Source organism: Pseudoliparis swirei, chromosome 13 (assembly GCF_029220125.1).
Source record: "Pseudoliparis swirei isolate HS2019 ecotype Mariana Trench chromosome 13, NWPU_hadal_v1, whole genome shotgun sequence".
In the NCBI taxonomy this organism is placed as follows: Eukaryota; Metazoa; Chordata; class Actinopteri; order Perciformes; family Liparidae; genus Pseudoliparis; species Pseudoliparis swirei.
The window spans coordinates 6605213-6618773 of record NC_079400.1 but is presented as its reverse complement, the minus strand read 5'-3'; the positions used below and the strand labels follow the sequence as shown (position 1 = coordinate 6618773).

Below are 13561 nucleotides of genomic sequence, written 5' to 3'. Positions count from 1 at the left end.
GTGCAGTGTCACAGGAAGTTCCAGCACCCAGAAGGAGATCACTTCACCCTCATCAACATCTACAATGCCTTTAAACAAAGCCAGAGAGAACAATGTCAGACACAGTTGTATATTTTCAGACATGCTGCACCATAGTAGAACACCTGCAGTGTTCATCAATCTGTTCCTCACTTTAAAACAAGTTAAACGTGTGTAAAGTAGAACCTAAAGTGTCATCATATCAAAGCAGGACAATTCATACACCAAGGCACTTTGAAAGTGCTTTACACTTCTTTTTACAAGGAATTAATAACAAAGGAATCAAATCCAAAAAAAGAGAATATAAAGAATAAAAAAACTTAAAGGAGATTGAATGTATGAAATACTGTTCGATAAAATATGTTGATGTTTCTGCAATATTAATTTAACGGTAACTTTACTAGTAAATTGTGTTATCCCTTGAATTAATAATGTACAACCTGTCACCATTATTTAAATCCAGTCACATGTGTTTATAGTTTGGGATTACAAATTAAGACAACAATAAACATAGTTTAATCATATTAGAAATGTATGGATCTCATTTAAATCAGATTTTTTTTTTACCGTACACTATTTTAGCTGACACCTTTTTCCAAAGCGACTTAGAATAAGTGTATTCACCCACATGGGTACAACCCCAAAAAAATCAAGAGTTATGCAAGTCCATCAACTTGATCAAACACGTGGATCTACTTTGAGTTATTTTTGTTACATTTTATTTCTACTTTCTGGGCCAAGGTGCACTCTGACTGCAAGCTGCCCTATTTCTGACTTGGCCAAAATAATACTTCACTCCAGAATGTCATGTGTTTTCCCCCCAGACTTCACTGCTGAAAAGTGGTGCCAGGACTATTTCCTTGATCATTCCGCCCTGAAGAAAGCCGAGGCCATCAGATCAGAGCTGACCGACACCCTGAACCGGATCGAGCTTCCCATCTCCGAGTCCTTCTTCGGAACCAAGACCAACACCCACAACATCAAAAGAGCTCTGCTGGCCGGTTTCTTCATGCAGGTACGTGGTGACTAAATGACGATATTAAGATATTAATTCAACTGTACTGACGTGTGCGGGGTGGTTTCCTATTTGCAGATTGCTCGAGATGTGGACGGATCAGGAAACTACTTCATTCTGACGCACAAGCACGTGGCCACGGTGCATCCCCTGTCCAGCTACGGGGCTCAGTCACACAAGCTGGGGCTGCCCGAGTGGGTCGTTTTCCACGAGTACACCCTGTCGGAGAACAACTGCATGAAAACCGTCTCTGAAATGTCCCCTCAAGTGTAAGTCTACCCCTTTTTCCTGCTCTCTTTTACAATATGACATGCATCGAAAAGATCAGAATTACAATCTCATGGATTATGTTTTCATGCACCACACTGGTGTGACAACAATCTTTTTGATTGATTTTGTTATTGAGTTTTTTAATCCTCTTTTGGATTCCGTGGTTGTATATATATATATATATATTCAACACTTTAACCTGCTGGAAATTCACTTTGGTCACTGCTTTGTGTATATATTTAGTTTCTTCTGTATATTTAGTATTTTAGTATTGTTATTGTGTTTTATTATTTATTTTTTATTAATGCTTTAATGTGCACCCGCTGCTGTGATCCTGCAATTTCCCCACTGTGGTACTGATAAAGGAAGCTCTAATCTAATCTAAATATATATATATATACAAATAAGTATTATCAATGTTCTTATTTGTTTTTCGTCTTTTTAATGTAATTTTCTGTCTGTCCCCTCAGGTACATTCAAATGGCCCCCTTGTACTTCTTCTACAATCTGCCCCCTAGTGAAAGCAAAGACATACTGCAAGACATGCTGGACCCACACAGCAAACAAAAAGCCTCCACAACCTGCGGCGATGCCAGCAGTGGCGCCGCAGTGGCGCCGCAGACTTATGACAGATGTGTCATTCAATGATCTGAAGTCATACATGTGGAAGTCTGGGCTGTAGTCTGTTCATCACATGTAACATGTTTAAAGGCAATGCAAACCAGGGGCTGTACAATTAAGTTATTAAATTGCATACATTGATGATGGGGGACTTGTGTGGTGACAGCGCTTCACAAAATATAAAATCATGAAGATTTTATTAATCGTGTTCCCAATACAACTTTTAGAGATACCTGGTGTGACCACATGCTCTACCTTTCAACACTGTCTGAAAATGGAAGTATCCCGATGGCTGTTTACATTTTAATAGGCAACAGATGTTTGTTTGTCGGCTCCTGTACTTTAAAAAGGGAGGAACACATTCCATTACGCCTCTTGCGAGTGTGATCAGGAAGATGCCGGTTCAGACGGTCCAACGCTGTGCACGAATATACAAGCGCTGGAGAATACTTCATCACCTCCCCTACAGTACACCTCTCTTCAGGTTAATGTGTGTAAACCTTCGGTTTGAGAATAAAACGTGTCAACATGCTGTGAGATTAAGAAAGCAAAAGACTGTCAACACATGTAGATATAAAGCATTTATTAATTATAGATGGCAAAAGATCTACAGAGATGTTTACTAAGAAAATCCTCAGAAACTTGTATTCAGCAGGTTCCAGTTCATGAATCCAGATAACATTTGTGAGAATTGGCTTTTTACAAAGTTGTGAATCAGAAATCTGGAACTGCTATCGATTGGCCACATTTATAGAGCTTTACCGTTCAGTAATTACATTTTATTGCAAATGGAAACCCTCCACCCGGGAGACTGGACTCCACGCATCAGTTGTCAAACACAAGATGCTTCATAATCTTGCTATAAACAAGTCTTTATGAAAAAAAATGCATACAGTATTTCTATTTCATATTCACATGACAACAATTATGTGTGCAGTATGAGCAGGGTATAATAAAGGGAACCAGACGTTGTAAAAACTGCTTCTCTAAAATGTCTTTTAACTGACACTGCACAGCATGTACTAAATTTCAGGGGGATAATGCTGGCAATACTGTAGGTGTCGGGAACAAAATATTTTTCTTCTAGTCTCAAAAGTATTTTGAACAATTTCCATGAGTCATGCACAGCTGTCATAGTTTATTGGGTCACACAGTTAGGTATTCTTTGAGTTTGGTCATAATCGCAGGCATTCTGTCTGCTGGTATCAGCATCACGGTCCTGAAAGGTTTCATGGGCACGTCGTCAAACGACCACCTGCCGCTCAAACAGGAGTCGGTTTCTTCCTGGACCGAGTAGTGGAACTTTATGACGGCTTGCTGCAAGTAGAATACAGACGATGCTTAAATCTCTTCATGAATACAAATGTCTTGCATTTATTTTTCTTCTTCTATGAAAGTAGAATATTACAAACATGTATTAGACGGTAAAACTGCCTCTGGCTCATTAGCGAGCAATAACATATAAAACTAAAGTGGTATTATCCAAATACTGAATGAAAAGCACTTGTATATTATCAAAGGTTAAGTTTGCATCTCAGACTCTTGACGTTACCTCATAGAAGAATTCCTCCTCTGCATTGATAAACAAGTATTCCTCTTTGGGAGCTCCTCCTCTGGCTGGAACACTCTTAGCCTCTTTGCAGGTCTTGCTGATCATCAGACTATAGTGACACTTCCCACTGGGCTTATTTGTCCTCTGAGCGTCCTCTAGTTCTTCCCTGGAGAACAGAGAGACATTTAGTTCATTTTCCTGCACAACAGTTTAAAAAAATCTGATTTAATTTCGACTCCAAACAAGGATGATGTTTCTTTTCAAATCAAACCCCCCTTTCCAAATTAAAATGCCTTTGCGGGAAGTATTCAACCCATCTTATAAGGTTTTATTGTTCGCTTTACGAGGCGCCATCACAGCGAGTATCAATTAAAGACTGAGTGCAACTCACAGGAGCTGTTTGTGCAGTGGGAGGGCGATCTGTGGGGGCACGTTGATGAAGCGCTCAGTCAGCAGAAGCCCAACCGGCTTGTCGGCGTCGTTGAAGATCTGCTCTAGCTCTTCCGTCATACTGGGAGTAGAGCACTTCTCACACTGATCCAGGATCAGCTCCTTCAGCTCCTCCACACATTGCACATCCTGCAAACAGGAAAATGACATACAATTTGTTAATTTCATTCACGTACACATTATCGGCGACCTCCAAAAGCCAACTAGTGCGTACGGTAGGTTTGCACCAGTGGGGTTACCTTTCTTTCTGTAAGGTTGAGCAGGGTGATGAAGCCAAATACTTCATCAGGGTCTTCATCGTCACTGTCTTCCGGCACCTCAGCTTGCTGGAGCAAAATGAAGGGACAAGTGAACACATGTTAGAGCTGGAAAAATAATAATAATAAAACCACCTTTAGAATATGAGATGAAGATAAACTCACCTTGATGACACTTCCAATGTGATTTTGTTGAATGATGAGGTCGGTCATCTCAGAAATATTTACATGAGCCTTCAGGAAGAGCTAAATCCAAACACAACAGAAGTGAGTACAAGCTTACACCAAACACATGAACATGGTTTATATTCATAAAAAATATATATGGTCTCAAACCTGTTGCAAGAGTTTCTTGACACCATCGTAGTGGTTGTTTGAGATGGCGTGTGCTTCAAAATCAACCATGACTTCCTGAACAATTACAAAGTAGAGACCAGTTAACAACATAAACCAGCGTGCACGTGGAAAAAGTATTTATTAAACTACTTTTGTTCATTAATGGGGTAGGTTTGTTGTTTGAGTTTGACGTAGCTTACTTATTGAATGACCGACTAATGGCTTTTCTTTCACGTACTGTAAAATACTCTGTTAGCCACAATTGCGTAAAGTAACGTTAACATTCCTACTTAAATGTGACATTACATTTTCTCCATTAATACTTATCTTTTACATCCTAGTTACGACGGTAAATAACCCTAATGTAGCGTCATGTTAGCTTTAGCCGACGATAGAGATGGCTAACAAGCTAGCTGGCTCGCAAGGCCGTGCATGGGAGTGCATGTTCCGTTACCTCATTGATCTCCTCCTCGGATTCCCCGCTGTCCTCTCCGGAATCACCATCGTCCTCTGGGTCCTCATCGGAGCAGTTTACACTTTCCTCGGGATTTGTAACCACATCTACTGCTCTTTTCTTCGCTGAAGAAGCCATGCTTGCAAACTGGCAACACGCGAGTCGACAGAGTGGGCGGGGCAACTGTGAAAGTGCCGTTCGCAGAGAGCGTGATAGGAAACTGTGAGTCTGAAGCCGCCATTTTGGACCTTAAAGGTGCACGACTTGCCACTTGCCGTAGCAACGTTCAGAGCCGCAATGTTGGCTTGTCTCCCTTCGCGAAAATGGAATAAACCATTTCAGTAAAAGGGGACAGAAGTTATGTTAAATTTGCCTAAACTACTATTGTTTGGTTATGGAAAGATAATTATATTGTATGGTTAAATAAATAACTTTAGATTTTTGGAATAAATAATAATTCAGTAGAATTAACTTTTTTTTAAAAAAGTTAGTCAAATATGATATGTAATGTTTCCCCTTCGTGACCATGGCTGAAAGTCGTTATGTACTCAGCGGTAGCGACAACTCAAGGTACAAGAATATCGTGTATTACTTTGTCTTTTTCGAGTATCCGTTGTCATTAACATATTTGTACAAGCAATCAAGATATGTTAATCGCTTATTATCACAAGGCATTACGGACAGGATCTAATAAGGGGGCGGTTACTAGCTAGCTAAACTCACAATTCAGCCTTGCTAATGTAAACAATAACAGAAGAGGACATCTGCCACATCATAGCTAATGCAACACACACGAATTCAAAGAGTACGTGTGACATTATTGCTTTTCATTTGCTCCTCGTGTACAGTCCAATCATCGTGACTGAACAGTATTGTTATCGGCATGTTGCATATGACAGTTTTAAGGCGTAGCTTGCTGTGCCTTCTTCACACTCACTGACCTCAGTGTTTACTTCAGTTTTGAGTGGCCTGGGTTTTTGACGGCAGCATTCATATTTCACACTGTTTTCATCTGCTGTATTGTCCCCTATTTATTTTATTGATCCAGCGTTTTAAGGCCTTGCCAAGATGCATGTGCTGCTTCTAAAAGAGCCTAGAGATGAAGAGTCTGGACCTGATCCCTACATTAGGGTAAACGCACTTGTTGTTTGTACTTTGTTCAGATGTGTATTTTCAGCAGATGTCAGCACAACTTTGCATTTCTTAGAAATTATTGACAGGAAGTTGTTGTTTTGATTCCACAGGAGCTGGCATCACATGGACATAAAGCAACCCTAATTCCTGTGCTGTCTTTTAAGCTTGTCTCATTAAACACCTTGTCAGATAAGGTACATTCCATTATCACAGTATTACATTAGTCTTTGTATTATTCATCATTCACGTACATATGTATTGCTTTTTGAACCATTTGTCGGTTGTTTTGAGATGTCTTCCTTTTTTACAGCTTTTCCAACCAGAAGTGCACGGAGGTCTTATATTTACCAGCCCGAGAGCAGTGGAGGCTGTGAGGATGTGCTTAGAAGCAGAAGAAAGAAGAGACGGTGGGGAAATACAATACATTGTTGCACCATGTACCTCATCGATTGATCCTCTGAAAACATGTGTTCAGTTAGATGTCTTGTGGGATCTGTGTCCTGTGTTTCTTGACTGCAAACTGACATTTTAAACCACTTCCTTGATTAAATTTAATAATTTTCCCAATTATTATTTCAGAATGGAGCAGCTCCGTCAAAGACAAATGGAACAGCAAGTCCATCTATGTGGTTGGGAAGTCAACTGCTACGTTAGGTGAGTTATTGTCGCATATGAAAACCCCCTTTTTCCATGAATCGTATTTTTTTTAAAGGTATTTTTTTGAACTTTTGCTATATGAATGCTAATTGTATCGGAGTGAGACAGGCACCTGGTGCCGACAGATGTGTGTGAGGTGATGTTAGTACCCTCAGCCATTTGGAAATAGGACGTACACAAGTGACAGTTTGCTGCAAGGTGCAGCACCTGCCTGACGTTTGCTTTACCTTCTTTCTTTAGTGCCACGTGGTCTCTTTGTTGTCAGTTAGTTGTGTATTTAGTAATTGGAGCAGTTTGACTTAATTCTTCATTTGTGTAAATATCGTGTTGCTGATATCAGCAGTCCTTTCTCTGTTCTTTTCCTCTGCATAGTACGGAGTCTGGGTCTGAACCCTTTGGGAGAGGACACAGGGACAGCAGATGTCCTATCGCGTCTTATCCTTGAACGTACGACATGACTTTATACTCCTACATTCTTCACACTTCAGTTTGAAGAAACCTTTACAGTTGTTCTGATAACTAATATGAGTTTCTAATTAATTCTCTTCGTTTTCATAGGAGAGGACACAAATATTCTACCACTTTTTTTCCCCTGTGGCTCAATCAAAAGAGAAGTTTTGCCCACGGCTTTAAGGGGAAATGGTAAGCGTTCTCCCCTATTGTGCCTCAAGATCTTACGATTAAGACTCAAGGTGATAGAAGTCCCACGGGGGCTACACTAATTATAAAATAATAATTGTGCTACCTTCATCACTGCGGGGTTCTCTTTCTTTTGTTTCCAGGAGTGCCCCTCGAGACGCTGACTGTCTATCAAACAGCTGAACATCCAGAGCTGGAGAAAAATCTGAAGAACTATTTCACAGAGCAGGTAAAGCCGAACTGCTTCTGCATTCTACAGACGGCTTTTCTAAAAGTTTCAACTGTTCATTGGTCTGTGCATTTACAGGGCACTCCAGCCAGCATAGCGTTCTTCAGCCCATCGGGAGTGACGTTTTGCTTAGAGGTGGTACGGAGGCTGTCGGGTGAACAGCTGACTCAAATGAAGGTGAAGCCTCCTCATCGCCACACACATAAAACAATGCATGAATTTGCAGTGAATCTTCAGTGCCTCTGACAGTCAGCTGAACTTCTTTGTTTCCAGTTTGCAGCCATAGGGCCGACGACACAAGAGGCCATGGCAGCAGAAGGCCTGTGTGTCAGCTGTACTGCAGACAAGCCAACAGCTGAGCACCTGGCAGCAGCGATAGCCAAAGCTCTACAGTAACCTCCAGGACGCCCGCACACCGCTCTTGAATTCATCCACTTTATTGTATACTTTGTATATTCTGTGTTATTTATATGTATTGTCATGTGTCTGTTTTATTTTGACCATCTTATTTGCACTCAGGTAACTTTTTGGTAGCTTTTTGTGCCATAAGAGCCTCAAAAATGAATGTAATTATCATATTTATGTTCGGCATGCTCAAGAAAGTCAATCTATTTTGAAAATAAAGGTCAGTCAATGTGATGTCGGATGGAAGGTTTGGTTGTCGGTTATTTATTGTAAAACATTTGAGTGTGTGTGTTTGCGTGTCCTGTTCAAAACAGGTGTTGGAAGAAGTCCCGGCTGTCCTAAACCGCTATTGTCCACATGAAAGTGAAGGCTCTGACCTCGTTCCACAGGTCAACAACAGTCCATTTAAAACCAGTGGAGCGTGTATAACACATCCGTGCAATTCAGTGAAATGAAGCAGTTGGAGACAGTAAAGACAGGTTTACCTTTCACACAAAGATGAGGAAAGTGGGTTACCTCCAGAGAGTCGCACCTTTAGCTGGGTGTGGAGGAACTCAGTGTCTGCCTATAAAGCACTGTGGCTCCGTACTTACACTTATATAGTTAGTTACCTTTAGTAAACCAACGCCACGATGCTGACTTCTTTCCAGCTGATGACTTTGCTTTTTTGGACAAGCATTAGCTCGGCTGATGCAGAGAAACTCTACCATAACCGGGATCATTCGGATGTGCAGACCCTCAATCCTCACCAAGCTGACATCATATCAAACAAATACACAGCAGAGGTAAAAACATCTTGGCATTTTTCCGAAGTGCTCTCTACTTGTTCAAACTTCAGCATCTTTGAGATGAGACGTTTTATGATGTCATCATATAATGTTACCCATGTCTTGTTACAGCTATTTCTCTCGAGATATGGATTCATCAAGCCAGTGAACTGGGAGGAGGTGCAGTTTGAAGATTCAGACTCCTCTTTTTACGATGACTTCTCGGGTGACCTTCAGGACGTGATCCAGGAGGGAACCTCACATCACTCACGAGACGCTCCTGAGGACGGCGACCGCGATGACCACGACAGTCTAACCGAGAGCCGGGTGTTTATCTCGGCTCTTCAAGAGTTCCAGAGGGTATCGGGTCTTCCTGCCACAGGCGTGTTTGATGAGGCCACCAAGGTGGCGATGAACAAACCGAGGTGCGGAGTCCCTGACAAGGAGATCCAACCGGACGCCCCTGCAGCACCCGAGAACAACAGCGCCTTCGATACTGAAAGCAGTGGAAGTGACACTTTAAGCAAGACCGACAGTAACACATTAAATAATATAATCGCCGACACTTCTTCTTTTGTCCCTGCTAACCCCCCTGAAGATGACACATTCAATGTTAATGACACAGAAAGTGTTCTCACAGGCAATTCTAATGACACTGGCAGCAATTACACGGACGGCTTGAGCTCATACGATCACATTTTAAATAACACTTCTCTAAACAGTGGAGCGGTAAATATCAGCGTGAACGCCCGTCAGAGCGAAGCAGTGCGACGCAGGAAACGCCACCTCGCCACTCTCGTGGCCAAAAGCAGGCACAGGAGAGATCTGAGTGAGAGCGGTTACATGGCCTTTTCCAAGAGGGTGTTGAAATGGAGGCTGATAGGAGAAGGATACAGCAGTCAGCTGTCCATTGAGGACCAGAGGTACATCTTCAGGCTGGCCTTCAGGATGTGGAGCGAGGTGTCTCCCCTGGAGTTTATGGAGGATATGCGTTCTCCACTGGAGGATGTCGATATCAGGCTGGGCTTTGGCACAGGTAGGTCTGACCCAATACAGTATGACATTCATTACATTTAAAAAAAAATATTTTAAGTTAAATTGGGTTTTATCAAAGTAATATTCAACAGAAAAAACTATATAAATGTTAAAAAAACAGGCAATGTAGGCAGATTGCATTCTTACCATTCATCCAGACATTTCCGAACATTCCTCCAAAAGGGAAAACAACATAGGGTATTCCCATAATGCATGCATGTATACAAGATATTATCTTGATGAAATGAGTGAAGGTTTCAATTTATACCCTATTGCTACTTTTTCTTCCAAAATAAAATCCCTTGTTTGTGACGGTTAATCTCTTTTATCAAAGTAACAGCTTAAAGGTTCTTCACTCATTCACTGAGCCAGATATTTACTGAAAAAACACAATTCACATGTTAAGAATCAGCATATTTCAGCTCTAAGGCCATTAACAGTGTTCCATATAGCAGGAATATGTTGGTCTGGTCCAAGTATGCTTTTTATATCTTTAATGCACAGCCGCTGGATGATATTTATATACCTGCTCACGTGAAGTAACTTTCACTGTGTGCTGACAAGTTTTTCTTTTAATTCACACTGAAACCAGCGCACTCTTTTTTTCTTCCTTTTTTCATGTCTCTATATTTCACACAGGAAGGCATCTGGGTTGCAACCAGAGGTTTGATGGCACTGGACAAGAATTTGCCCACGCCTGGTTCCTGGGCGATATACACTTTGATGACGACGAACATTTCACCGGCCCCAACGCGGGCAGCGGAATCAGTCTTCTCAAAGTAGGCACGATCAAGGTAAATCACCGGATGTATAATGTTAAAGAATAGTAACAACACATATTTATTTCCTGTCTGTTAGGTAGCAGTTCATGAGATCGGCCATGTTCTGGGTCTCCCCCACATCTACAGAGCTGGCTCTATAATGCAGCCCAGCTATCTGCCCCAGGAGTCCCGCTTTGAGATGGACTGGATGGACAGGAAGGCCATACAGCACCTCTACGGTACACGGTTACTGCACCATCTCGTGGCTGCATACATACACACGAACCAAGACACATATGTTCAGTTTTATTTACATATCTACAGTAATCGATTGGCACAAAGGAATATGTGTTCGACAACGTGCTTGTGTGTGAACTCAGGAGTCTGTAAGGGCCGATTCACCACAGCATTCGACTGGATCAGGAAGGAGAAGACGCCCTACGGGGAGGTGGCCATCCGCTTCAACACCTATTTCATGAGAGACGGCTCGTACTGGCTGTATGAGAACAGAAATAACCGAACACGCTTCGGAGATCCCGTTGCCCTGCAGACTGGCTGGCGTGGGATTCCCATGAACGGCGTGGATGCGTATGTGCATGTGTGGTCCCGAAAAAAAGATGCCGTTTACTTCTTTAAAGGTAGGACCGGTGCTAGCCTACAAATGTAAATACTGTATGAACCACTCGGTAAAGCTATTTTCATAGCGTGTATCATTTGGTGAATTTTTGTGTGTGTACAGGTGCTCAGTTCTGGAGGTACGACAATGAGAATGACCGGGCGTTCAGACAGGACCCTGAAGGTCACCGCTATCCGAGGCTGATCTCAGAAGGTTTCCCAGGCGTGTTCAGTCCCATTGACACAGCCTTCTATGACAGGAGGGACTCTCGCATCTACTTCTTCAAAAACACTCTTGTAAGAATTGCACCCACATCAAAATCCCCAAATATCTTTCCTAAAGTTGTGTTAATCAAAGTAGCACAAACTCATTGACATACGGAAGACCTGGAGCCTATTAATAAAGCATAGGACTACTGGTTGCTTTCTGGCATATTATTAAGCTGCCATGTATCGTCCGGGAACAAACATAATACACTGAGTATTAAATATGTATACACAAACGTTTTGGCGAGACCAAAGCCCGAGCTAATTCATTGTTTCTCCGCATCACGAGGGAACATATTCATGCAAACCAACCTGCTGCACGTCCTCTGTTGGCGTGTTTGTAATTTAATTGATTTCTATATGAGAGCTAAAACAATTATCTGTTCAAACAGGTGTACGCGTTTGACGTGGAAGCCAACCGCTTGGCACGAGGCTTCCCCAAAAACATCAGAGCTGTTTTCCCTCCAGTGGTGAGCGGAGACCATCCAGATGGCAACATTGATGCGTCATACTTCTCCTACACCCACAATGCCGTCTTCCTCCTCAAGGGCGCGCGCTTCTGGCAGGTGTTGGGAAGCCGAGATCGCTGGCGCCGGCCCTTTCTGCCACGAAATGGCCTGCTGCCACACAAGGAGTTGGCCGAGCACTGGTTCGACATCTGCAACGTTCATCCCACCGCTCTGAAACTAAGCCGCTGAGGCAGAGATTCATCAAACCCTACTGATGTGAGCTGATATGGACTGCTGGTTCACCTGTGCTGGTGGATGTATTCATGTTGTCATATGCGTGTAGACATCTTCTACTTTAAAGTCACATTATGCAACAATTGTACCTTAAAATAACAGCTTGAAAAAAAATTGTGCCGCTACAATGACTTTTAATATGGCGATTTGCGCCTCCGCCATTGCCATCGGGGGTCTGTGGGGAAATAACTCCGCTATGTAGGATTCTGGGGCCGCCCGATCCGGGGCGGATGTACTTCGACCTGCTTTCTGGCAGTGATTACGCAATGTCATATAGTGCCAGTCCACGCTCGCAGTATAAGGGCGAAGCAAGCGAAGTCTCTTGTCATGAATTACACGTTCCAATGTAAATTATGAATATGTAGCTTTTTGGTGATGTCAACAATATTGTATTCGATCACACGTACTCCACATTCAAACATTTAGAAAACAACGTATATTGGCTGAAAACGCGATCGGTATTTCATCTAAACTAAATGTTGTCATTCTTTTGGTTATGTTAGCATTCATCTCCGATATCACAATGAATAAAACTATGCAGTCATATTTATGTAAAATCTTTGAATATTCTTACCTTATCGGTTGACATCATTTCTTGGTTTCTGACTTCGTCTGGTCATCAATACAAGTATATGCGAGGCTGCATCTATCGTAACTGGGTATTTACGACACTGAAGTAAACGTTAAATACCTCCAAAACTGAAGGGGGCGCTAAAAGGGAAAAACTCCACAATGGGGCTTTAAAACAATATGTATTTATCTGTATTTTATGTCTGTTTTAATGAGGCGTGTTATTCATGTGTCATCGGTTGTGTCTGTCTTTCCCTCAGAGGTGCCAAATGCATACTGCCATGAAAACTATCATTTGTCATAATATACTTATTTCTGGATTGTTTTTACACAGACGCCTCATTTTTATTCACACTGTTGAAAAATTGCTTTCAAATGGCACACTTACAACAAAAAAGGGGATGTTTATGCAAGAACATGTGAAATAATGTCAAACCTCACAATATACTTATTGAGAAATATAGAGTGACACATTGGACCCATGTCCTTTGAAGAAAGCTGCGTAAACAGTTTTGTAGTATTATGCGTGTATAAAAATGGAAATTTATTCAGAAGACTGAGAGTGGTTTCTTAGTGAATTTATAGATGGAAGAATTATGTTCTTTTTCTTTTAAAGGAAATGCTATATATATTGATTTAAAATGTTTATCATCAGAAATATTATACACATGGATCAAAATTCATCCAGATTCCTTCGATTTTGCCTTATTTGCACAACATGATAGGAAGGATATATGATGATGATGATGGAAATATATATGCACCT

The 13561-nt window shown here is 41.7% G+C and overlaps 4 protein-coding genes across 7 annotated transcripts in view; 3 read left to right on the top strand and 1 right to left on the bottom strand.

The window, feature by feature from the left end:
- Nucleotides 1–2027, top strand: part of dhx32a (DEAH (Asp-Glu-Ala-His) box polypeptide 32a) — a 5891-nt gene extending 3864 nt beyond the window's left edge. The window contains exons 8-11 of the mRNA XM_056429372.1: nucleotides 1–94; nucleotides 843–1033; nucleotides 1112–1302; nucleotides 1774–2027. The exon at nucleotides 1–94 is cut by the window's left edge and continues 47 nt beyond it. Of these exons, the coding sequence (XP_056285347.1) occupies nucleotides 1–94; nucleotides 843–1033; nucleotides 1112–1302; nucleotides 1774–1951 (654 nt within the window). The 3' untranslated portion in view covers nucleotides 1952–2027. The remainder of the gene's footprint in view (nucleotides 95–842; nucleotides 1034–1111; nucleotides 1303–1773) is intronic.
- Nucleotides 2028–2492: 465 nt separating this feature from the next.
- bccip (BRCA2 and CDKN1A interacting protein) lies at nucleotides 2493–5152 on the bottom strand. Its single transcript, XM_056429373.1, has 7 exons — nucleotides 4974–5152; nucleotides 4520–4594; nucleotides 4349–4429; nucleotides 4166–4252; nucleotides 3868–4055; nucleotides 3477–3642; nucleotides 2493–3241 (listed from the first exon to the last, which is right to left on the bottom strand). The coding sequence occupies exons 1-7, from the start codon at nucleotides 5109–5111 to the stop codon at nucleotides 3071–3073; spliced, it is 906 nt and encodes a 301-aa protein (XP_056285348.1). The 5' UTR covers nucleotides 5112–5152; the 3' UTR covers nucleotides 2493–3070.
- A 372-nt stretch (nucleotides 5153–5524) lies between these two features.
- On the top strand, nucleotides 5525–8278 carry uros (uroporphyrinogen III synthase). 3 transcript variants are annotated; one of them, XM_056429595.1, is made up of 10 exons: nucleotides 5525–5543; nucleotides 6022–6104; nucleotides 6218–6301; nucleotides 6418–6514; nucleotides 6687–6761; nucleotides 7137–7211; nucleotides 7323–7406; nucleotides 7547–7632; nucleotides 7711–7809; nucleotides 7906–8278. In XM_056429595.1, exons 2-10 carry the CDS (start codon nucleotides 6042–6044, stop codon nucleotides 8026–8028), a joined length of 786 nt encoding a protein of 261 aa, XP_056285570.1. In that variant the 5' UTR covers nucleotides 5525–5543; nucleotides 6022–6041; the 3' UTR covers nucleotides 8029–8278. The 3 variants fall into 3 exon arrangements, with proteins under 3 accessions (XP_056285570.1, XP_056285569.1, XP_056285568.1); XM_056429594.1 differs by lacking the exon at nucleotides 5525–5543 and adding an exon at nucleotides 5577–5778; XM_056429593.1 differs by lacking the exon at nucleotides 5525–5543 and having other exon boundaries at nucleotides 5851–6104.
- Nucleotides 8279–8354: 76 nt separating this feature from the next.
- Nucleotides 8355–13287, top strand: mmp21 (matrix metallopeptidase 21). Of its 2 annotated transcripts, XM_056429592.1 has the most exons (8): nucleotides 8355–8822; nucleotides 8937–9840; nucleotides 10479–10618; nucleotides 10698–10839; nucleotides 10981–11238; nucleotides 11340–11512; nucleotides 11875–11952; nucleotides 12031–13287. In XM_056429592.1, the coding sequence occupies exons 1-8, from the start codon at nucleotides 8670–8672 to the stop codon at nucleotides 12178–12180; spliced, it is 1998 nt and encodes a 665-aa protein (XP_056285567.1). In that variant the 5' UTR covers nucleotides 8355–8669; the 3' UTR covers nucleotides 12181–13287. The 2 variants fall into 2 exon arrangements, with proteins under 2 accessions (XP_056285567.1, XP_056285566.1); XM_056429591.1 differs by having other exon boundaries at nucleotides 11875–13287.
- The last annotated feature ends 274 nt before the right edge of the window (nucleotides 13288–13561 follow it).